The 25,437-nt window shown below is 49.2% G+C and overlaps 1 protein-coding gene and 2 non-coding genes across 3 annotated transcripts; 1 reads left to right on the top strand and 2 right to left on the bottom strand.

The window, feature by feature from the left end:
- Positions 1-1,035: 1,035 nt before the first annotated feature.
- Positions 1,036-25,437, top strand: LOC144138618 (uncharacterized). The gene is made up of 3 exons (XM_077670997.1): positions 1,036-1,176; positions 19,564-19,691; positions 25,014-25,437. The coding sequence occupies exons 2-3, from the start codon at positions 19,612-19,614 to the stop codon at positions 25,393-25,395; spliced, it is 462 nt and encodes a 153-aa protein (XP_077527123.1). The 5' UTR covers positions 1,036-1,176; positions 19,564-19,611; the 3' UTR covers positions 25,396-25,437.
- Positions 6,431-6,502, bottom strand: Trnag-ucc (transfer RNA glycine (anticodon UCC)). Its single transcript has one exon. It is a non-coding gene; the product is annotated as a tRNA-Gly (tRNA).
- Trnag-ucc (transfer RNA glycine (anticodon UCC)) lies at positions 7,390-7,461 on the bottom strand. The gene has a single exon. It is a non-coding gene; the product is annotated as a tRNA-Gly (tRNA).

Here is a 25,437-nt window from a genome sequence, read left to right as displayed (position 1 = left end):
TTAAAAAAATGCTTAACTTGTTACCATGGTGACAACACTGCAAAAGGAGGCTGTTCAGTGCGATACAGCCAACTAGCTAACCTACTTTGCATTGAAAGCCCATTGAAACCCATCTCCCCCATCGTTTGGTCTGCAAAGTGGGGTATGTACTCTTCACAGAGGAGCTGAAAATGATGTTTTCTGGGAAGAGAAAGGCTGTCACAGGCACTCCAATTTCAAGGCAAGGCATTCCAGAAGCCCCATGTTCAAAAGGACACGAAAGGCTACAACCCTGACGACTTTTGATAAGTGAAACCTATGTTGCAACTTCGGAAGCCGTTTTCTCAAAATAGTTTTTTTGCCACCTGTGTCGCTTGTACCAGAGATTTCTTTGTGACCGCTAGGTCTATTTTGATTCCGTTTCTTGCATTACATTCCTTGATGAACAGTTCAAGTCGTGACACTCTTGGTTTTCCCGATTTGTTTTTTGTGATTTGTTTATTCAAATAATCGTTCACAGTCACCATGCCTATTGCATATTAACCTCTAAAAAATGAAAACTAAAAAACATTGTGTTGTAAAAAAAAATTCTAAAACTGTCACGACCTCGTCCATTCCTTTGGGAATGCAAAGCACTTCGAACAATTTTTCTATCATGTTTTATAAGCCGCTCAAGCTCGATACAAGCGGAACAGAAATAAAATTTAATACATAAAAAAGTTTTCAAAATATTAGTTTGAAATTTCTATGGTGTTATCACGGAAGCATTTCCAGTTGCTGTGCCAATTTTCATCAAAATCCACAAAGAAATAAAAAGTTGATTTTGAAAGCCACGTCCCCCCTTAAGTCTTTTATTATGATGAAAAGTAACGCACACGCAAAGCCTCGTGCGGACAAGCATCAAAAGTCAACCGAGAACAAAGAAACAGCAGTGAGAGCGAACCCTACTGAAGCAGACGACAAATGCGAGAAGCAGACGACACGCAGACGCGCTTTGCAACGCCGACCGCGGTCGCGCTCACCGCCAGTCGGCGTTTCGCGAGTCGCGGAGAGCACTAAAAGACCCCTGACAACGCCGTCAGCTGCGCATAGAAGTCGTGCGCGAGGGTGGGACCAGTCTCCCCGAAGCGTTCGGAGCGGAGCAGAAGTGAAGGCGTTTTTAGCACTCGTCTTTTTGCACTAGGCATCCTTCAGAATGTAAGTGCTCGAGCCCGGCGCCTCGCTTTCATATATGAGCTGGCTTCATTATTGATACGCTTTTAAAGATAGTCTTTCTTGGGCTACCCAAGCGCCCGAATGTGCGTCTGTCTGCTTGTCTGCCGGTTGTCTGTCTGTCTGTCTGCTGTCCCTCGATTGTGTTTTAGAGCTGCCGACTAATGCCGCCGCCAACAAGTATGCCTGGGCGATATTGCAGTGGGTCCTCAGTTCCGTTTGAATGTATCACTTGATTGGTAATGTGCAGATAACTATGCCTTCAGTGCGGGCCTATATATTACGTCAATCATATCCGTATTACATCCCCGTAGCGCGAAATTCACAAGTTCCTCAATATTTATATTTCGCTCTCTTCGTGTTTGTTAGGTCGAATCACCAAATTACCAAATTACTAAATTCGGGTGGAGTTACCAAAGGCTAGTTCTTAAAATTGTTACTAAGTTGCATTTTCCCTTCAGAGCCCCTTTAAATTGTTAGTAAGCTAAGGGCGGATCACTCGCGGATGTCAGAGTACGCGGCACTAAACAATATGCGCATCTCACTGACGTACATACACACGATAGTCTGCCCTTGCGGGGCGCAATCGGAAAGGCTGCGATCGAAACATCAATACATTCCGCAAAGTAATACGCAAGACGTTCGCTCTCCAAGAAGGAAACGGCGGCGAATACCAATCTGAATCCTAAACTATGCGTAGTTTAGGATTCGACGTTCAAAATTGCGACGCGCAAAATGGTCGCGACAAGGAGACAATGAGCCATACTGTCAAAGGAAAAAAAAGATCGGTCGGGACCTTTATCCGACGCAGCTGCAGAGACTCATTTATTGCGGTCCATTGTGAAATCCCAAATTCCTTGAAGCGTCGCGCGGCGACGGAGAGCGGGCGTTCCATTGATAACATTATCGCTTTTTCCGCTTGCCATTTGTCTTCTTCTCACTGTAAGTGCAGTTTCGATTTTGGACTTTGACTCAGGTTCAACGCGAGAAAGCTTCTCGTTTTAACCATTTATTTTAAAGAAAGATGCTTTGATTTTTTGCTCCGTATGCCGACATAAGAGCTGAAAAAAAATGGGGCGTACGTTATCTATACTATCTGACCTAATCGACTTTAATATTGCACCACTTTCATGGTAAAGAAACCAGAATTTGGATGACCGAAAATTGTATTTGGTTTTTGTGATGGTTTTAAACCACGACACTTTTTTTTCGCACTCCGCTAATAATAATTCTCCTTGAACCGGTTCGCAAAGAGCTTCAAAGCTTCCGAACCGGTTCGCGAACCGGTTCGCCACCTGATTTATTCGAACCGGAACTGAACCGGAACGACATGAACTTACCCGAACCGTAACCGAACCGGCATTTTTTTCGATTCGACACCATGATATACTAGGTGTTCAAAATTAAGCTTTACGGTTTTCTTAAAACTAGGCACTTCGAGGCACTCGAAGATCATCTGTGCAACAAATAAGTTATGTGGCTCGGAATTGGGGGGGGGGGGCAACAGAGTGAGTTGATATTTATCAGTGTCAGCAGCCCAATTAACTAAAACTGAATAACTAACTTTTTGTTGACTGCCTAAGTGGGTATGTTTGTAAGGAAATGTTACAGGCGGTTGTGTTTCTACATAATATTAGTTGGAATAATTATTTGCTCCGACAAATTTCACTCCAGTTATAATTGTCGTTCGCATGATTACGCATGCAAAAGAATCGGCGCAGTTCCTCCCTGATGTGACGCGGCTGTCGCGCTGTCATTTCTTGATTTAGCCAGCCGAGAGGGGAAGGAAGCCAGTTATCATCTTTGCCAATGCCCCCGCTCCGATGTGAGACTAAACGCCGCACGCAATAGTCGCATCACATTAGGGAGGAGGTTTGCGCCGACCCTAACCCTCTTCCATGAGTAATCATGAGGACAATTATAATTTAGAGTCGGATATCTCGGAGCACAGACACGCCAGAAGAATTCTTCTGGAAGAATTCTTCCTGACGAATTCTCCGAGTCCTGAAAAGCATCTTTTGGGGCTGGGAAGAAGCTGAGTGAGTTCCCAAAGGCTGTTTTTTTTAATTTTACAAAGTTGCATTGTCTCTTCAGGGCCCATTTAAAAGGTTGGTAACACCAATATGTTCACTAAGCTAAGACAAGGGCGAATCACTGGCGGATAACAGAATACGGTAATAAACAACGTGCACATCTCACTGACATACATACAAACGTTAGTCTGCCCTTGCGGAGCGCAAGCGGAAAGGCTGCGATCAAAACTTCAAGACATGCCGCAAAGTTATGCGCTAGACGTTCGATTTCCAAGAGAAAAACGGTGGCGAATATGCATAGTTTAAGATTCGACGTTCAGAACCGCGACGCGCAGAAAAGTCGCGGCAAGCGGTGCCAACGAGCCATTGTGTAAAAGGGAAAATAATCGGTCGCGACCTATACGATACAGCTGCAGCGCCGATTCTTGCGAAGAGTTGTGCAATCACGAGTTCCTTGAAGCGTCGCGCGTGAGGCAAATGCTTCACAGGGGCGACGGAGAGCGGGCGTTCCACAAATAACATTATCGCCTTTTCCGCGTGACATTCGTCTTCTTCTCAATGTAAGTACTCATCTAACGACGCCACTCAACGCACTTGCTTCTTTTCTAGTCTGCAAAATCTTAACTGTTTGCGTGCTCTGTGTGGACGTATAAAAACACGACTGCCTCTAAGTTTCTGATACAAACATACCCACTTACTGCAGTCAAAGAAAAGTCACTTATGCAACCTTAGTCAACTACAGCGATAATTGTCACCTGACTCTGTGTACACCCCTAGCCAAACTTACTTACTCACGCGGTGTTCGCGTGCATTCCAGCGCCTGTTTTAAAGACAACCATACAGCTTTACTCCGAACTCACGATATATGAATATATATATATATATATATATATATATATATATATATATATATATATATATATATATATATATATATATATATATATATATATATATATATATATATATATATATATATATATATATATATATAAATATATATATATATATTTATATAAATATATATTTATATATATATATATATAATAAAGGTTGGCAGTCAACAAGAATGCCTCTGAAAGCAAAGGGGAGGATACGGAAGGTCATTGAAACACATGCAGAATTTGGAAAGAAACTGGAGAAAAAACGCCCGCCGGGTGGGATCTGAACCCACGACCTCGAGAATACGCCGAATATATATATATATATATATATATATATATATATATCATCGTCATCAAAAGCCTAACTACACCCCTACGCCCACTGCAGGGCAAAGGCCTGTCCCATTATTCTCCAATTACCCTGGTCCTGTGCCAACTGTGACCAATTTATCATCGCAAACTTCTTGATCTCATCTGCCCATCTAACTTTCTGCCGCCCTCTGCCCCGCTTGCTTTCTCTAGGGATCCACTCTGTTACCCTTAATGACCAACAGTTATCTTGCCTTCGCATTATATGCCCTGCCCACGTCCATTTCTTCTTCTTAATCTCTACTAATATATCCGTAACACGCGATTGTTCCCTAACCTACTCCGCTCTCTTCTTATCCCTTAATGTTATACCTATCATTTTACGCTCCATTGCCCGATGAGTCGTTCTAAATTTAAGTTGAACCTTCTTAGTGAGCCTGCAAATTTCTGCCCCGTAGGTGAGTACCGGTAAGCTGCAGCTGTCATACACTTTCTCATTCAGCGACAATAATAGGCTGCTAATCATTATCTGAGAATTTCTGCCGTATGCACTCCACCCCATTCTGAACCTTCTAATTATCTCTGCCTCATGGTTGGGATCCAGGGTCACAAGTTGGCCTAAGTTGATATATTCGCTTACCACTTCCACTACCTCGCCCCCTATCCCAAACTGCTGTGCTGTCCCGAGGTTATTGATCATTACTTTTGTTTTCTGCATATTATTTTCAGGCCCACGGTTCTACTCTGTTCGTCCAGTGCGGAAAGCATGCTTTGCAATTCGTCCCCCGAGTTACTTAGCAAGGCAACGTCATCAGCAAATCTGAGGTTACTGAGGTATTCTCCATTAACCCTTACTCCCACTTGTTCCCAATCCAACGTTGTGAATTCTTCTTGTGGACATATGGGAATAACATTGGAGATTGTGTCTCCTTGTTTGACGCCTTTCCTTATAGGTATTTTACTGCTCTCCTTATGGAGGATGATGGTAGCTGTGGACCTACTGTAGATATCCTCTAGTATTCTTACATAATGCTCATCTACCCCCTGGTTCCTGATGCCTGAATGACTGCTAGGGTTTCGACCGAGTCAAATGCTTTCTCATAATCTATCAAGGCTATATATAGGGGTTCAGTATACTCAGCGCACTTCTCTATCACCTGATTGATCGTGTGAATATGGTCCATTGTTGAATAACCTTTACGGAACCCTGCTTGTTCTTTAGGTTGACTGAAATCTAAGGTTGCAAAAATTCTGTTAGCGATTACCATGGTAAGTACATTATAGACGACTGAAAGTAAGTTGATCGGCCTGTAATTTTTCAAGTCCTTCATGTCACCTTTCTTGTAATGAATTAGGATGATGATCGCGTTCTTCCAAGATTCCGGTACACTCGCGGTCATTAGGCATTGCGTATACAGGTTTGCCAGTTTTTCAAGTACAATTTGCCCGCCATCCTTCGAGAGCTCTGCTCTTATCTGATCTTCACCAGGTTCTTTTCCCCCTTTTATTTCTTTCAAAGCCTTCCTTACTTCTTCTGTCGTTACTGGTGGGATCGATGTATATATCTCCTCTGAACTACTTTCTCGTTCGGCATTATCCCGGATGTCCCGACTACTGTACAGATCCCTATAGAACTCCTCGGCTACTGTGACTATTTTATCCCTAGTTGGGATGACATTGCCTTGCTTCTGAGTTTTCCCCACGCCAAGACGCCTCTTCACTGCTGTCAGGCTACCTCCGTTCTTTACAGCGTATTCGAACATCTCCTTATTATACTTCGTATGGCAGCTCGGGTGGAGATTATATATATATATATATATATATATATATATATATATATATATATATATATATATTAAGGAAATGAGGGGCTCGTTGAGGAAATACAGAAACATAGGTAGGCAGTCTACAACGCCAAAGGTGGCATAGGGGTGTGGTTAGGCTCTATTTTTTAGTACAGTTAGAAGTTAAGATTTTTTTAATATAAGGAAGAAAGAAAGAAAGAAAAACTCGCGCCCAGAGTGGGGACCAAACCCACGCCTTTCGATTGGATCTCGAATGCCTTACCAATTCGGCTATCTGGGCGACTGTGTTCTCCTTCACTTTCTGGGCTATTTACATTTACTAGAAGTGTATCTGACGCTTGAGGGTGGTAGCCAGCGCCACTATGACTACACGAGGAGAAGGGGACCTTCTTTTCAACCCCCGGGGCGTGACTCAAACGTCTACAGCCTGTCATAAGCGGGTAACTGGCGGGAAGCCCTCTTATGCTACCTAGGCATCAAGGCTGCCAGAACCGAGACCCTCCCTAGGCTTTCGCAGAATAATATAGTAAGGAAATGAGGGGCTCGTTGAGGAAATACAGAAACATAGGTCGGCAGTGTACAACGCCAAAGGTGGCAGAGGGGTGTGGTTAGGCTCTATTTTTTAGTACAGTTAGAAGTTAAGATTTTTTTTAATATAAGGAAGAAAGAAAGAAAAACACGCGCCCAGAGTGGGGACCGAACCCACGCCTTTCGATTGGATCTTGAATGCCTTACATATTCGGCTATCTGGGCGACTGCGTTCTCCTTCACTTTCTGAGCTATTTATATTTACTAGAACTGTATCTGACGCTTGAGGGTGGTAGCCAGCGCCACTATGACTACACGGGGAGAAGGGGGCCCTTCTTTTCAACCCCCGGGGCGTGACTCAAACGTCTACAGCCTGTCATGAGCGGGTAACTGGCGGGAAGCCCTCTTATGCTACCTAGGCATCAAGGCTGCCAGAACCGAGACCCTCGCTAGGCTTTCGCAGAATAATATAGTAAGGAAATGAGGGGCTCGTTGAGGAAATGCAGAAACATAGGTCGGCAGTCTACAACGCCAAAGGTGGCATAGGGGTGTGGTTAGGCTCTATTTTTTTGTACAGTTAGAAGTTAGGATTTTTTTTAATACAAGGAAGAAAGAAAGAAAGAAAGAAAGAAAAACACGCGCCCAGAGTGGGGACCGAACCCACGCCTTTCGATTGGATCTCGAATGCCTTACCAATTCGGCTATCTGTGCGACTGTGTTCTCCTTCACTTTCTGGGCTATTTATATTTACTAGAAGTGTATCTGACGCTTGAGGGTGGTAGCCAGCGGCACTATGACTACACAAGGAGAAGGGGACCTTCTTTTCAACCCCCGGGGCGTGACTCAAACGTCTACAGCCTGTCATGAGCGGGTAACTGGCGGGAAGCCCTCTTATGCTACCTAGGCATCAAGGCTGCCAGAACCGAGACCCTCGCTAGGCTTTCGCAGAATAATATAGTAAGGAAATGAGGGGCTCGTTGAGGAAATACAGAAACATAGGTCGGCAGTCTACAACTCCAAAGGTGGCATAGGGGTGTGGTTAGGCTCTATTTTTTAGTACAGTTAGAAGTTAAGATTTTTTTTAATATAAGGAAGAAAGAAAGAAAGAAAGAAAAACTCGCGCCCAGAGTGGGGACCGAACCCACGCCTTTCGATTGGATCTCGAATGCCTTACCAATTCGGTTATCTGGGCGACTGTGTGTTCCTTCACTTTCTGGGCTATTTATATTTACTAGAAGTGTATCTGACGTTATCAGCGCTGAATTTAAAATTGGCGTTCAGATATTTGCCGCGATGGTAAGCCTACGCTGACCGGAAGCGGAGGTTCGGCGCTCCGACCCAGCACTGCCGGCACCGTGGTGCGGCGAGCGGCCGAAAGATGGCGCCACCTGCGTGCTAAAATCAAAACAGGCCGCGGCAGATGTCTTGGTCACCGATCGCTGAAACGGAAATTATTGCCAAAATAAAGCTCGATATGCGAAAAAGTGGATGCTAGTGTGGTGAAAAGTTGTGTAAGGGATGGTCATTTGCAGTTGTACAGATACCAGCGATCAAATAGCCGCCACGATACTAAGCCTAAAGTTCCCAACACCCAAGGCGACCCGTGCAACCCCGAGCCCGCTGGCTTGGGCGACAGTTCTTGCGGCCGCCGCCGCGCACGCACTCAGTCCACGTTTAGCGCTCCATGTCGTCTCGTGGAAAATAATGCATCTTGTCGTCGTCGTCCATTTGCTCGGACAGCTCTTCCACGAGCAGTACTTCGCATACCGCGAGCTTGCCATAGCACAACTTGGGCGAGCTCGGCGATGTGCACCGCCGCGTCGCCGCGGTGCCGGCACCGCGCAGTTTTCGGCACCAGTGCAAGGGAACACCGTCCGCCGGCCACGAACTGAAGAGCGAATACGTCGAACACGCAACGTTTACAAGCATTGCTCACACAGCTACGCCCACGTCTCCTGCCCAAACGAATACCACCGACAACAACAGCGCAGGATATCGTTTCCGGCTCCGAAAACGACTATATGACGTCACCCTGAACCGGCCAGACAGGCAGGCCGATGTTTCGTCACACCGAAAGCGATTTCGCTAGTGCTGCCGATTTGTGGAAGCTGGAGGCCTGGACAATCTAAATCGATTTTAGATGTGATTCCAGCCTCGGATCACTGCAAAAATTTCTGTGAGGCATCTGTACAAACTACTGAAGCCAATTATATCATTTTTTAGCTGTCAAAATTTGGTGTCAGGACAACTTTAAGGTGCGCACTTAATCCCTTGGCAAGAAACTGCAGCCCTCGACCTTGTGTTGGAAACAGAAACAGTCATAAAGCAGATGACACGAGCAGAAAGGCAGGCCGGTAGCTCACACTGTCCCATTCGCCCAGCGATAATCTTTTCTGCGTGTTCTGCAGTTTTGTCGCTTTCAGATCTGCTTTTGTTTAGGGGCGAAGCTCCTCTTGCTCGGGCCCTGTCCCGTCCCTCGTTGCTGCTGTATACGGCACGGCACATTAATGATGATTGTGGCAGGATCCCCCTAGGGGATCCCCCCGTCAACCAAAGATTGGCCGAAGAAGACAAAACGTTCAATGCGTTCGTTACTACCCAACAAGGAGAAGAGGAAGAAGAGGATGTCGTTCGTTGCCTGCGAGCTCAAGACACGTACCGGGGGTACACGACACAAGACGCTCTGCAGAAGGCGACGGCCAAGGTGGCTAAAATGTCACACACCGAATTCGCCAACTTACCCATGGAGATTCTCATCGTCCAAAACAACCCCTGCATAACCACCACAAACATCGACGTCGTCGACGGGCTTGTCAACGGAGTGGTGGAAAGCTTGACGTGTCGAGTCTTTATATGATGTGCGGGTGAATGTTTCACGGCTTTGCCGATAAGAATTTTAGATGCGACGCTGAGAGGAGCATCTCTTGCCGGCGGCCCTGTCCTTCCTGCATCGTCGTTGTCCGCGTCCGCACAGCTGCGTCTCTCCTCCGCTCGCTTCCTCTGCTCTCTCCGATAGCGAACACTCTCGCCCAACATCTGCGTGCGCGTGGCGCAGCGCACTCTCACTCCGCCGGTTTACGGCGCTGCGCACGGCGCAAGCGCGCGGTGCGCATGTGCAGCGCCCTCTCTCTCCGCGGTCTCCTCTCCTTCGGGTGCGCTGCGCATATAAGTGGAGTGCCGCGCTCCGGCCGGTCTCTCAGTCGACGGTCGTCCGCGCTACGCTTGCTCTCTCTCTCTCGCATTACCCGACGATTGCTCACGCAATTCGAGTAATCGACCCAACGGAAACGCACAATGGAACCCCCTTCAGCGTCGCATCACACCAGGGTTCCCGCGAGGGGAGGTGGGCGTAATTTTAGATGCGACGCTGAGAGGAGCATCACTTGCCTGCGGCCCTGTCCTGCGTGCGTCGGCGTCCGCGTCCGCGGAGCTGCGTCTCTCCTCCGCTCACCCCCTCTGCTCTCTCCGATAGCGAACACTCTCTCTCTCAACATCTGCGGGCGCGTGGCGCAGCGCACTTTCACTCCGCCGGTGGGCGGCGCTGCGTGCTGCGCGCATGTGCAGTACTCTCTCTCCCGCGATCTCCTCTCCTCCGGGTGCGCTGCGCATATACGCGGAGTGCCGCACTCCGGCCGGTCTCTCAGTCGACGATCGTCCGCGCTACGCTTGCTTTCTCTCTCTCTCTCTCTCTCTCTCTCTTTCTCTCGCATTACCCGACTATAGCTCACACAATTCGAGTAATCGACCCAACGGAAACGCACAATGGAACCCCATTCAGCGTCGCATCACACCACGGTTCCCGCGAGGGGAGGTGGGCGTAATTTTTTGCTTCGCCCCTCTCATCATCATTCACTTCGTGGAGATAGCGGAATTTTTTCGAAGGTGCACTTGTACTGACTGCCCAACTCGCTACATTACTTCTACTGCTACTCGTAACGCGTGCCGGAGGGGAGTACTGCTGTGGACGAATTAAAGAGCGTGTACCCGAAAAAGTCCCATCTTATACTCCGCGCGTCATATTTCCCTTTCGTATTGGTAACAGCATAATCTGTTATAAGATTCCGCAATGTAGCACACGGAACGATGGCTGGGGGTCAGGTGGTACGATGACATACTGATTGTACTGCACACATGCGGTGTTGGCCGCGAGGCCCACCACTGGAGAGGCCAGCGCTGCGATCGTTTTGACGTCACTTCTAGGATCACCGTTCCTATCTTGCTGCGTAGTTGGCTTGCTGCGCGTGGCACTTCGCTTAGGAAGCGCGTTCTAAAAGTATTTTCGTGTTAATTTCCTTCGTTTGAAGCTAATTCTCAGTGTGTCAAGCGCAGTTCGACCTCGTGGGGAGGTTATAACCGTATCAACTCCGGTAGACTATCCGCAAACACCACGAGCGTGGTGGTGTATTATGTATGCGACCGAAGCGTAAGCTGCGGCTTGTTTCCCCGATCAACAATGTGGACTACGACGATCGCCGAGTGAAGTTTCTAGATTTCCCTTGTTTTCAAGAAATGTATAAAGCAGGAAATCGTTAAGCGTTAACTGCTCGCAGAAGCACACGCACCCGCCGTGCCTGCCGGCACGGCCGACGGTGCGGCTCGAACCGACTCAGGTCGCGGCAGCAACAACTTGTCGCCGCTTTTTAAAATCACACAAGTCGTGGAAAAGAAGTTCCAGATTGTTGAAAGTAGATGTTAGTGTGATTAAAAATTCTGATAGGTAGTGTTATAAGCTGTGGTTTTCAAAGAGATGCTCAAATATTTGCCGCGATTTACGCCGACAGGCCGCGGAGGTCGGTCCCGGCAGCGCCGGCCCGTTCACGCACGGTGCGGCGAGCGGCCGAAGGATGGCTATGCTTGCGCGCAAAATCGGCCGATGCCGTGCAGGTATTTTGATCGTCAATCGCTTCAACGGAAATCACCACGCTTACAGAGTTCCCAGCGTGGTGAAACGTTCTGTTAGGGACTGTCACTCGCAACTCTAACGGCGATGAAATATCTGCTGCGACGCCAAGCCCAAAGTTCCCAACATCCAATTACATGCATCTGAAGCCGGCTGCGAGCTGTTTGAGATTAAGGCCCTCCCGTCGTGCACGCGCGTGTTGCGTTTGGGTTCCTATAAATTCTTGGGGGCCACAAACGCTCGGTTCTTCTATTTCTGTCTATATCTATGTATGTATGTATGCATGTATGTATGTATGTATGTATGTATGTATGTATGGATGTATGTATGTATATATATATATATATATATATATATATATATATATATATATATGCATACATACATACAATGTACGTATATATATATATATAAATACATACATGCATACATACATACATACATACATACATACATACATACATACATGCATACATACAGACATAGATATAGACAGAAATAGAAGAACCGAGCGTTTGTGGCCCCCAAGAATTTAGAGGAATTTAGAAAAAAAAGTCTTCATCTCTTTCTATGACCCACCACAACCTCCCCTTTGCTTTCCGAGGTTTTCTTGACTGCCAACCCTTATTTTCTGTCCTATATATATATATATATATATATATATATATATATATATATATATATATATATATATATATATATATATATATATATATATATATATATATATATATATATATATATATATATATATACCATGTATGGGTTTGTTTGGGTTTGTTTATTTATTGTTTGTTTTTACTGCCGGGCCACGCCCGGCTGTGTTATCTGCGTTTCAAAGGAAGCGCATCTTACATTCTTTACTTTCATGCCCCACGGGCTATCACATTCAGATAAGCAGACTGTTTCGCCCTGACGTCACTAGCCCAGAATAATCTTCTGTGATCTACAATGTTCTGGATGTGAATCGACGTTTCCAGAAACACTTGCGCCGAATGATAAAAGCCTGCAGAGCAGACGCCGCGGCATTCATTCGACGACACTCGCCTGTGCTAGTCACTTTGTTGACCGTTGCTTCGCCGCCTCTGTATTCTTTTGAGTTGTTAGGGGAGCACAAGTTCGCTCCAATAAACTTTTCTCCTTCAAGACAACTGCGTCGTCCTTGGCTACGTGACATCTGGTGTAGGTGCTGGGTACTAAGCCTTTATGCTCTCTACGACATCTAGAAGCCGCCAAGCCAGTCCAACCAGAGAAAGCCGCCGACTGCAAGGATTGCTACCCACGTTCGGTCTTCTGCCAGAAGGGCCGAAGAGAAGGAACGCTGCAACCAACACCATGGTGCAAGCAACAACGTCGCCAATCATCCTGCAGCAGCCCCGAGAACCGCCATCATTACGAGGAGCCCCCGCTGAAGACCCCGAAGAATGGTTGGAGAAGCTGGAGCGCGTCCGCATCTTCAACAGGTGGGACGACGAAGAAACTTTCTGGCATGTCTTCTTTTACTTAGAAGATGCTGCTCGAACTTGGTTCGAGAACTATGAGAGCTCTTTGACCGACTGGACTCAATTCAAAAGGGAGTTCTTTAAGACCTTCACTACCGTGGTGAGAAAAGAGCGAGCTGCGCTTTTGCTTGAAACTCGAACGCAGCACCCCAACGAAGGGGTCGTGATTTTCGTTGAGGAGATGAAGCGACTTTTTCGCCGTGCCGACCCTGAAATAACCGAAGAAAAGAAGCTCAGGTTTCTAATGCGAGGAGTGAAGCAAGAGCTTTTTGCTCGTCTAGTCCGTAACCCTCCGAAGACAGTGGCGGAATTAGCGTCTGAGGCGGCCGCGACGGAGAAGACGCTAGAAATTCGAACGAGGCAGTACGACCGCCCTGTCAACGCACTGTTCTCGGAGACAATCGGTGCTGCAACTGTAAGCTCCGATACATTGCGCGAGACCATCCAAGCAGTGGTCAAGGAGGAGCTTCAGAAGCTTTTTCCAACGACGCCGCAACCTCAAGTGGCTTCCCTGACTGACGTCATCCGAGAAGAGCTTCAACAGGCGCTGGGGACTTCTACGCCTTCAGAAGCACCGCGTCAGCCCCAAGCGATGACCTACTCCGCAGTTCTTCGTCAACACCGCCCTGCTCCAACCCGTCGTTAAGAGGCCGAGCCATACCGCCTTTCAATGCCGCCCGCCCGACGCCCTGTAGACCAATACCAAACGCCAAGGAAGACCGACGTGTGGCGAACGCCCGATAATCGCCCGCTGTGCTACCACTGCGGAGAGGCCGACCACATCTACCGTCGCTGTCCCTACAAGAGGCTCGGTTTGCGAGGGTTCTCCGTCGACGCCCCACGCCCCCGATACGGCCAGTGCACTGCTGAAATCGAAGAATACCTCTCCAACACCAACCGAGCACCAGCCCGCTTCAACCGTTCACCGTCGCCCTACCCGTATCAGTCACCGAACCGCCGCAGCACTGCTGCCTTCTCACGTGGAGCCCAGCCCACGCGGGGGAAATTAAAAGCAGCAACTTCGGGAGGTGTAAAGTTGCACAACGGCGGAAAAATGAAAACCCTCCAACGACGCAGCGACTCGCTGAAGACCATGATCCAAGACATGCCCCGACCCCGACGACCCAATCTAACCCTGACGTGACTCCCGACCACGACGACTGCAAAACGGCGCGACGTGTACCCGACATGACCTAACCTGCCGAAGAGAATACAACGAAGACCACGACGCACAGTGCCCGACCGTCAACACGCAGAAGCCGAGATACGACGCCACGACGCACCCGGAACTCGAAGAAGGCAGCGTCCGACGTTCAGCTGTCCATGGACGGCTTTGAAGTAGTCGCCCTCATAGACAGGGGCGCCGACTACTCGGTCATGAGCGGACCTTTTGCGTCTAAGCTGAAGAAAGTTATGACCAGATGGGACGGTCCGCACATTCACACAGCAGGAGGCCACCTCGCGACGCCAAGTGGAAAGTGCACATCGCGCGTCACCATAGACGGCACAACGTACCATGCGACGTTCGTCATTTTGCCTAACTGCTCCCGCGACGTAATTCTTGGAATGGACTTTTTGACGGACAACGGTGCAATAATTGATCTACAGACCAAGTCCATAACTTTTCCTCCGATCACTCCACGACGCCAGAGCCGAACCCCGAACACCGTGCTGCTTTAAGGATCGCCGATGACCATGTCACACTGCCACCCCGCGCAAGCTTGATGATCACCGTCTACTGTGAAAATGCTGTTCCTGACGTCGACGCTATCGTGGAGAGTGACCAAAGGTTGCTTCTCGACCGCGGTGTCTCCGTTGCAAGAGGCATTGCGCGCTTCACGCAACGCCAATCCCAAGTTTTGGTCACTAATTTCAGTGAGGAATACTAGCATTTAAACAGGGGCGCTGCAATTGCGTACCTCGAAGAAACGCAAGACGCAAGTGACGTGATCGCGGTTGCCGACTTTGAACGCGCACCCGAAGCGACCTTCAAGCTTCCAAATCCCTTTGACGTGAATCCAGCGTTACCGCAAGAAGAACGGAAGAAATTATTGGATTTGCTGCTCGCTACAGAGAGTATTTTTCGTCGAAGTCAAAACTACGTCAGGCACCTCTGGCGAAGCACCGAATAATAACCGAAGATGGAGCCCGACCTAACCGACAGTCACCGTACCGCGTCTCTTCACACGAGCGGAAAGCCATCCGGACTCAAGTCGGCGACATGCTCAGCGACGACATTATACAGCCGTCGAAAAGCCCCTGGGCTGCCCCGGTCGTACTCGTGAAGAAAAAAGACGGCACATTAAGGTTTTGCGTTGAGTACAGGCGACTGAACAAAATCACCAAAAAGGACGTGTACCCCCTCCCCCGAATCGACGACGCCCTAGACCACCTCTGCCACGCGAAGTACTTCTCATCGATGGATCTGAAGACCGGCTACTGGCAAATTGAAGTGGACGAGAGAGACCGAGAGAAGACTGCATTTATAACCCCGGACGGCCTATACGAGTTCAAGGTGATGCCGTTCGGGTTGTGCACGGCGCCAGCAACGTTTCAACGAGTCATGGACACAGTGCTAGCTGGGCTGAAGTGGCACACCTGCCTCGTATACCTCAACGATGTTGTGGTATTCTCCTGGACTTTCGACGAAGACCTTGCAAGGTTGCAGTCTGTTCTCGAGGCCATCCGTACGTCGGGGTTAACGCTGAAGCCTGAAAAGTGGCGCTTCGCGCACGAGGAACTCAAGTTTTTGGGCCATGTTGTCAACGCCGCGGGAGTCCGGCCTGATCCGGCGAAAACTTCCGCCATAGCGAACTTTCCAAGACCGAAAGATGAGAAGGGCGTGCGGAGATTTCTCGGACTATGCGCATACTACAGGCGCTTCGTCGCAAACTTCGCCCGCATTGCAGAGCCACTCACCCGCTTGACAAAAGATAGCACCCCTTTCAGCTTAGAAAATGCCCAAGAAACTGCCTTCTGCGAGCTGCAACAATGCCTGTCAAGCCCGCCTGTGCTCGCGCATTTCGACGAAGATGCACACGGACGCCAGTGATATATGCTTGGGGGCCGCCCTCGTACAAAAGCAAAGCGGGTGCGAGAAAGAAATCGCCTATGCCAGCCGTGGTCTGTCCAAGGAAGAAAGAAACCACTCAGCCTATGAGAAAGAGTGCCTCGCGATTATATGGGCCATTTCAAAATTTCGCCCATACGTGTATGGAAGACCATTCAAGGTTGTGACAGACCACCATGCGCTGTGTTGGCTCGCCAATTTGAAGGACCCCTCTGGCCGTCTTGGTAGGTGGAGCTTGCGCCTGCAAGAATTCGACGTTTCAGTAGTCTAAAAATCCGGTAGGAAACACTCCGACGCCGACTGCCTGTCGCGTGCCCCCGTCGACCCCCCACCACGAGACTCCGATGAAGACAGCGCGTTCTTCGGAGTCGTGACTGAGAGCGACCTGGCCGCCCAGCAGAGTGCCGACCCCGATCTACGCGTCATGATCGACTACCTCCAAGGATGCAACGTCGCCGTGCCCTGGGCCTTCAAACGCAACTTACCTGCATTCAGCCTGAAAAACTCCGTCCTCGTGAAGAAGAATTTCAGCCCCGGAACGAGAGCAAATTATCTTCTTGTGACCCCGGCAGATCTTCGTGACGAAGTTTTGGAAGTGTACTACGACGACGAGTCTTCCAGACTGTGATGATCAGGTTAGGGGGAACTCATGACGCGGATGTAGATGCCAGGAGCAAGAAGATGCGACGCGGTTTCGGTGAACGAGGAAAACGAACATCTATAAGGGATGGCGAGGTAGGGCAAGGGCAAACGCTAACCAGGAGACGTATACTTAACAAAAGTTACAACCTACAGTTCGACGGCATTAAACTAGCGTAAAGAGGACATAGTCCCCACACAAAAGTAGGATGCAAGGTTCTCGTCACTAGAGAGAGTCTCACGTGGCCGATGCACAGAGACGTCGTTGCGGAGCTTGAAGGCGCGAGCGACGCAGACGTATTCAGAAGTGGCAGCCGGGTTAAGGCGCAGCTGCTGAAGATGCGAGGGCCAAGCAGCGAAGATGCTGTGGTATCGTCAGAACAGGCGCACTGGAGGCAGGGCCACGGCATGGCGTTGCCAGTGGCGACGTGGTGTCTGGACGTTCTTTACCAACGGTCGCAGAACACCGGGGTCTCCGCCGTCCTAACGACAGGCTTCCGGAACCCTCGGACTCGTCTGGAACATCAATTCCGCCAGGCAATCCATCCTGCGAGCCCACTACTTCTTCCTCCTTGTTCTCCTCTTGCCTTTTTCCCGGTCCCTTCAGCGCTATCCACAATGACGATGATTTCTGTGCTTGTTGATCAGAATGCGGCGACAGCTTGTGCTGGTTCAGTCCTTTTGTAGTTTCGTTTTGATTTTTGGCATATCACCACACGGACATCTCCGCACAGCTCGCACAATTGGGAAAATCAAGGCGAAGTACTACTGGCCCCACCTTGCATCCGACGTCACCCACTACGTCCGGAGCTGCCGTGACTGCCAGCGAAGAAAAAATTCCCGCGCCTTCCCGCGAGGGGACCACGAGTAAATGCAGAGCATTAGGGGTCGTTAACGCCGCGCAAAGTCGCGTTACATGAGTAGTTGGGTCGTAGTTGCGTTGGTGTTGGTTCGGGGTAGAGAGAGGAGAGTAAAGTCGCGTTAGGGTGGAGCGAGCGTCAACCAAGGAAGGAAGGAGCAACGCAGTGACGGAAGCACGAGCGACCGCTAGCCGCTTAATATTTGCAGCGCGCACAGTAGAGGGAGAGCAGTACGGGGGCGAGAGCGCGCATGCGCAAGCAGCGCGCACCCTTCCACGCACCACCGCGCTGCTATCACATTCCTGTTACGCCGAGACTGCGACGGAGCGAACGGGCTGACTACGACACAAGCGCGCGCCAGCTGCTCTTCAGAGAGAGGAGGAAGGAGGAGAGGCGCACCTGCTGCGGACGCGGAGCTGTTGACGCCGTCCGATGCAGGAAGAGGCGAGACTAAGAAATGCTCTGCATTTAAAACGCCACCGACGAGACCCGACGGACTTCTGCAACCGATCGGCGTCCCATCTAGGCCCTTACAACAGATTGGAATGGACCTTCTGATGGGCCCGTCCCCTACATCCCGATCCGAGAACAAGTGGATTGTCGTAGCGACTGACTACATGACGCGCTACGCAGAGACCGCCGTACTTCCGAGCGGGACTGCACAAGAAGTCGCAAAGTTCTTCATAAGCCAAGTTGTGCTGCGACATGTAGCCCCGGAAGTCCTAATCACGCACCGCGGAACGGCCTTTACTGCGGAGCTGATGCAAGGGATATTACGCTACAGCAACACGGATCACCGAAGAACGACGGCGTACCACCCCCAAACGAACGGACTAACGGGACGCCTGAACAAGACAATCGCACATATGCTGTCAGTGTACGTCGACGTTGAACATAAAACTTGAGACGAAGTGCTACCATACGTCACCTTTGCGTACAACACGGCTATCCAGGAAACTACGCAGATGGCGTCGTCCGAGCTTGTCTACGGAAGACGGCCGACTACGATGCTCGACGCTATGCTTCCGCACGTATACAAGACGACGACCTCAACGCCGACGTCAAAGGATACCTTCAGCGTGCGGAGGAGGCCCGCCAGCTGGCTTGAGTTCGTACAACGGACCAGCAGCTGGTAGATGTCGGGCGGTACAACCTCCGACTCCTAGACGCCGAGTGCCACCCTGGGGATCGTGTGTGGGTTTGGACTCCGCTGTGTTATCTGCGTTCCAAACGAAGCGCGTCTTACATTCTTTACTTTTATGCCGCACGGGCTATCACATTCAGATAAGCAGACTGTTTCGCCCTAACGTCACTAGCCCAGAATAATCTTCTGCGATCTACAATGTTCTGGATGTGAATCGACGTTTCCAGAAACACTTGCGCCGAAAGATAAAAGCCTGCAGAGCATACGCCGCGGCATTCATACGACGACACTCGCCTGTGGTAGTCACTTTGTTGACCGCTGCTTCGCCGCCTCTGTATTCTTTTGAGTTGTTAGGGGAGCAATAGTTCGCTCCAATAAACTTGTTTCTCCTTCAAGACAACTGCGTCGTCAAGACACCTGCTACAAAAGGCACTTTTGCCTGCTCCCAGGACTGCTCCCAAACTCATGGACCCTGTTCCACCCCTGGTTCCCACCATCTTTGTATTAAGGAAAAGGCTTTTGTATCTTCTTCTTTGATATCTTTCACATCTTTTTAGAGTCGTAGAAATTTTTTTTTGCAATGTACTTACTCATGGATAAAAATTCACTCAGAGCCATCAATGTATCGCAGTTTGTCATTTAGAAAGTGCTCGTAGCTTATCAAAAATCAGAAGCCACCTTTTTTGTTTCTTTTGCAGAGCATCGTGTTTGGAGTGAAGCTGAGGCTCACACCGCATCACGGATAAATGGCCTACTGGGACCCACAAAGAAGCTGTCGATCCGGGCGCTCTTCGAAGCAATCGTTTGCATGCCCCACAAACTACAGGTACGGCCACAGATGCCAAACCACGGCCCTTCATTTTCCCGCGTTTGCTTTTATGCATTCCATTAGGGAGGGCTTTCAAAGGGACCATGATGACAAAATACAGCGTCGTTCCATTTGAAAAAACTAGCTCTTGTAGCTCGCACTTACGGGCAGTGAACGCACTTTGGTAAGCCTACTTTTAATGCTGGTCCGTAATACGTCACGCCTTCCCTTATTACGGTACTAAAGCGCAAAATCTGAAATCTTGTAAAAATACTTCGTGCATTTTCTGTTTTAAAACGTATTTCATGGATGGAATGGCGCCGAGTGAGTTACCAAAGGCTAGTTCTTTGAAGCTGAACAGTTGTATTTTACACTTTGATCTTAGCGAAAAGGTCGAGAAGCGATATTAGTCGATCATTGGACACTTCAAGCCATTTACGTATTCTTGAAGGCATTGTCAAAACGGGAATTCGTAGCAAGATTCTTCGATGGATCGATAACTTCTTGAAGAACAAAAGAGTGTATATGTGCACCAGTCAAGGAGATAGCCAACAGCATGCAGTGGAACAAGGTGTTCCTCAGGGAAGCGTGCTAAGTCCACTGTTGTTTAATGTTGTAATGGCTAAGTTGCCAGGCTTGCTTTCCCCGCAGCTGCATCTACACTAATGACATTTGCATTTGGCGCAGCGGCGCTTGTTTCCTGTCGATTCAAGCTGACCACCAAGTCGGCATTGACAGCATCGAAAAGTTTCTACGTGCGCGATCGAATGGATGTCTCTGCAGCAAAATCAGCCATTCTTGCTTTCACACAAAGGAACCTGCGTGGATTACGGCTCACCATGGACGACCAGCAGATCCCTGGATAAAAAGTTCACAAGTTCCTTGGCGTATACATTTACACACCACTCACACGGTGCCGAAATGGTGATGATTTGCAGGAAAGGACATCACGTGTACGTAGTTTACGTTTTGAGTCACCTCGCAGGCACCCGGTGGGGTTATTAATCCGATTCTATGCTTCGACTGCACGCTGCACTTGTCCGTCTGGCCGTAACATATTTTGTACCTGTTTTTCGTGGTCTGTCAAATCGCCAAGAGCAGCGACTGCAAGCATTCGTAACCAGAGATCTCCGTGTCTGCCTCCGGAGTACCCAGGCCGACGTCGTGAAATATGGCTTTCGCGCAAGCAAGAGAGCCACCAGTGAATGATTTGCGAGTGCGGGAGGTCCGCCGCCATTACCTGTGCCTGATTACGCAGCATGGAATCACCCTTTGGTTCCCCGCCTTCAAAAGCGTTCAGCGTCACAGGTTAATTCATTAAGGCCATATTTGGTGATATCATGGCACTGCCCCTTAAGCGGCAACCACATGGAGCGTTGCTCGCGTCTGGCGGCCGTCGGCGTCTCCGAGTGGCAACGTGAAACGGACGACGGAGGGGACCAAATTCAAGAAAATAATGAGCCAATTTGACCAATCACACGGTTTTTAGCTAACAAACCTACCTTGCAGACGGTGGTTGAGTTAATTTTGCCTTGCAACGTTTTTCGCGCCCCCGCCAGGATACGCCGACGGCCGCCAGACGCGAGCAAAACGCTGCATGTGGTTGCCGCTTTGGTTTAAAGGCCGCACTTCACAGCGACGTCCGACTGGCGAGTCACATGCAAACGTACGTTCGTTGCGACCGTCGTGTGGCCGGAGACAATGAGAACCCGTCACAATGATGCCACTGTGAAAGCCTCTTACAAATCACCGAGGCGCTAGTATCACTTCCTAGTATTCTGTGGGGAGAAGCTCTCCGCCGAGGCTGCCGACCCGCGCGCACTCCGCCGACAATACAGAAACCTGGTTGACACATATTTCCAGCGGTACCAACAGTATAGACGAGCTGAATCGTCGCTGCTAAGCCCCAACACCGCTTTACTGAACATATGAAATGCTGTGTATGACGTAATAGCACTATTCATTTTTACTTCAAGTTGATTAGTGTTTTTTTTTCCTGCTCGGAGTTCACATATCTAAATCGGCCGGAATGCGCCTAAACACGGAGGCAACCATGAACAGAAAACAGTGGCCGGAGCGACGCCGACGACGCATCGCACGCACACGTCGGACCATGTGTCTCAAATTCACGCGTACGACTAATCGTGGCAGCCATATTTCCCACCAGTCGTGCATTGCGTCCGACGGCGCCATCGTGCATCTGTCTCGCGCTTTAGCGGGACCGATGGAGTTCTGTAAAAATCGAATGCACTTTCCCATAGACTGGTTGGTCGACCTAGAAGCTCTGATAAGATCTCTTCACAGGCGGCGTGTGTGTGAAGCCAGGTTTCCATTGTGTCAAAACGGTTACTTGAAAATCGCAAAAAGGAAACGGTTCTAGAGAAGACAATACACGCATCGGTCACGAAGAAGGCACACAATAGTATACCTTTGTCTCATAAACAACGTATCGGAATACATTTACATCGTTAGTAGATGCGCTGTCTTAGTGCGCGAGAAATTGTCGCATGGGTTCGTTCTTAGTTTGCGATTTCGTTCTTTAAAGGTTTGGCGATCCATTGGAGGTGCTTTCAGTGAAGGTTGGACGGACGCACTTTTAGCTTTCCGCTTCTCTCAGCTTTCTTTAGAAAGTTACGGCATTTTGTTATTTGCTGTAGCAAAAATCAAGCAGACATAAATTTTTAATTAAGAGGTCAATGCAAAGATCACTGATGTATTGATGGCTTGCCTCAGATGTGCTTAATGTTTTTTTGCTCAACAATATTGACAACTATAAACCCTACCATCAATACCGCTGTCGAAGCGAACAAACGTGGCCTCTCAGGCGATTAGAACGCAAAGCACGCTCGCCACAGTGTGCGGAAGGCGTGCGAGAAACGCCTATTCGGGGTGCACTCCTCGAAATGGTGAACGGCTTTCTTCAGCGCGGAGTGCGACCTAACTCTTTCCGTGAAGGCCGCGTCATCTTGATCGCAAAACCAGGCGGGGATCCTACGCAGCCCCAGACGTATCGACCAAGTACACTACTGAACACTGACTACAAGATTGCAGCATCCATTTTGGCCAGACATACCAGTACCGTTTTGCCCGATATCATAAGCCACGCGCAAACGTGCAGCGTGCCAGGTCACTCAATTTTCTCGTCCCTGGCATTGACGCGCGATTTGTTCAGTTACGCGACAAAGATTGGCGCTTCTCGGTGCTTCATCTCTCTCGATCAAGCGAAAGCTTTCGACAGAGTGGAACACCGATACTTGCTGGGCGTTTTGCGCCACTATAGCTTTCCGCCAGACTTTGTAGCTAAGCTCGAGCTGTTGTACTCTGACGTGAGCGTTCGAATCTTTGTCAACGGGCTTTTAAGCAGTCCGTTCTCTGTCACCCGTGGGATAAGGCAGGGCTGGCCCTTGTCACCTTTGCTTTTTGTCATTTGTCGTGACCCACTGCTCCGTCGTGTTGATGCAAGCACTGCCATCCGCGGCTTTCCGTTGCCAAGCATGGGCCAAGTTCCGTTGCCAAGCATGGGCCACGTGTCCGCATACGGACACGTCGTCCGTATGCGGACGACGTGTCCCTGTTCATTCGGGACGAGGATAGCTACCAAGCGTTTATGCGACTATTTCAGCAGTACGGTGCGCTGTCTGGAGCTCGACTGAACCGGGGAAGAGAGAGAGAGAGAATTAACTTTTATTTGCACCCGTCTAAAATGACGAGGGAGAGGGCATTAGCCTAGCCCCCGTTCACCCCTAACCATCGGCCGGAATCCCTTTGGATTCGGCGGCGGTCGTGGCGGCGGCGGCCACACTGAAACATCAGAACATGCCTTGTTTCACAGTTGTGTAGCGGAAACGTTTTGGACTGTATTAAGCAGGATGTTCGGACTCAAACTTCGAATGAACACTCGTTCAAATGATGTGTTGGTGAATTTTCTGATGTGCGCTGGTGCTTTCGTTTTGTGGAGAAATCGTGGTGCTGCATGTCTTCGAGCCCGGCCGCAACGGGCAATGTACCCACTGCTGTGGCGTGTCCGGTAGATTCTCATGAGCCATTTGGAGCATGAGCTGGCAACTCTAGGGGAAGAAGCCTTCCTTTTGCGTTGGTCTACACGCTTTATAGTGGTCAGGAGCAACATCCTGAGCGTTTCTCTAGTGCCGTACTGAGTTCAGTATATTTTATGAACTGTTTCTTTGAACGCTGGTGAACTTCGTGTGACTTGATTTGTAGTAGCTTGTTGCCCGCCCGAAACATTTCTGTGGAGTGTGTCGCATGACCATGTTACATGAAAATTGATTCGATAATTTTCTGTTCTTAGGGCAGCGCTGTTATCACTACTCGCTGCGCCCTGATATGTGGTTATAATAACTTCTCTACCCCCTTACGCGCTTCTGAAGCCGGAGCACGGCATCTGGTGCATCAAGTTGGCGAAATAGAGGGATGAGATCGATGCTCATGCATTATTAAAGGGACCATGACATAAAAGCACAACTTTGTTTAATTTGAAAGAACTAGGACTCAGCACCTCAGTCTGCTTCATTTCGTCAAGAAAGACTTTATTTAACCGAAAAAAACGTCATACGAGCCAGCACTAAAAACATCGTCATCAGTGTCTCAACTGCACGTTAGCATTCAAATGATGCGATCGCATGGAACTTGAGGCCCCACTACAATCTTCCAGCCTTGTTTCTTGTCGGTGGCTTAGTCGGCTGCCGCCAAATTGCACAGAGTTCTGTGACGTCATACAAAAGTTGCCGGAAAGCGACTAGGGAGTCGCCAATGCCTCGCATGATTTCTTTATATATTCCAATTTCGCGAATAAATTGGCGTCAATGTTGGAGTGAACGAAGCGGTCTTTCCAATGAACCAAACTCGTGTTCTGTATTCATGGCCCCGTTAACTATCATCTAGGGATCTTCCGTTGATTTTTTAACACGAAAGTGTTTTATTCCAAGATAAAACAAGATTTCACTGACGTCATATTCATCACGGAAATGACGCCAGTACAACGCAACAAGCGGTATATAAAGGGTTCACTTCTGCACACAGGCTCTTCTTGCGGGGAAGCAGCCTTTAGTACTGAAGAGTGTGTTATACTAAAGGTTGTTCGTTGTCGGGTTTTATATTTGAAAACGAAAGTGTTTCATGCCGGGATACACCAAGATTTCACTGACGTCATACCTTTTCCGAGGTGACCCGCCAGCACGACGTCGCTCGCCAATCACACCCACCAGACAGCATCCGACCCGCAAACAATGCTCAGCTGCAGATTTCACTTTCGTGTTCTACCGATTCCTATGACACAGGAATCAACCGGTTTTTCTTTTCTGCTCACTCTGTTTACCGCAGGTCACCGGGAGTGAAAAAGTGCCTTCCGCCCGCTGTCTACGAGTTCCCTATGACCCGCGGAGACATGTACGTGGGCGAAACGAGCCGTTGCGCCACCGAGAGGATTAAGGAGCATGCCAGGAGCATGAGCAAGGATTCGAACCTGGCCCGGCACATCGACATGTACGACTTCAGGAACTGCAGACCTCAGCTGGAGAAGGCAAGGATAGTGAGGGTCCGCGAGGACTTCTATGAAAGGCGGGAGTCCGAGACGAGCCGCACCTATCGCCACGTGCAGCGCGACGCTCTATACGTTAAAATCCTCAAGAACCCCGAGGCCACCAGGAGGCGAGATGAGGAATACGACGACTTGTCCGACCAACTTTCTAGGCTGCGCTTCTAACGCAGTGCGCATGCGAATAAAGTGCGGAGCGGAAAAATCAAA

The sequence above is a fragment of the Haemaphysalis longicornis genome, unplaced genomic scaffold (genome assembly GCF_048455015.1).
Source record: "Haemaphysalis longicornis isolate Haplotype H1 unplaced genomic scaffold, Haemaphysalis longicornis Haplotype H1 scaffold_5, whole genome shotgun sequence".
Classification (NCBI taxonomy): Eukaryota; Metazoa; Arthropoda; class Arachnida; order Ixodida; family Ixodidae; genus Haemaphysalis; species Haemaphysalis longicornis.
Note: the sequence above shows the minus strand (reverse complement) of the source record. Positions and strands in the feature narration are given on the sequence as shown.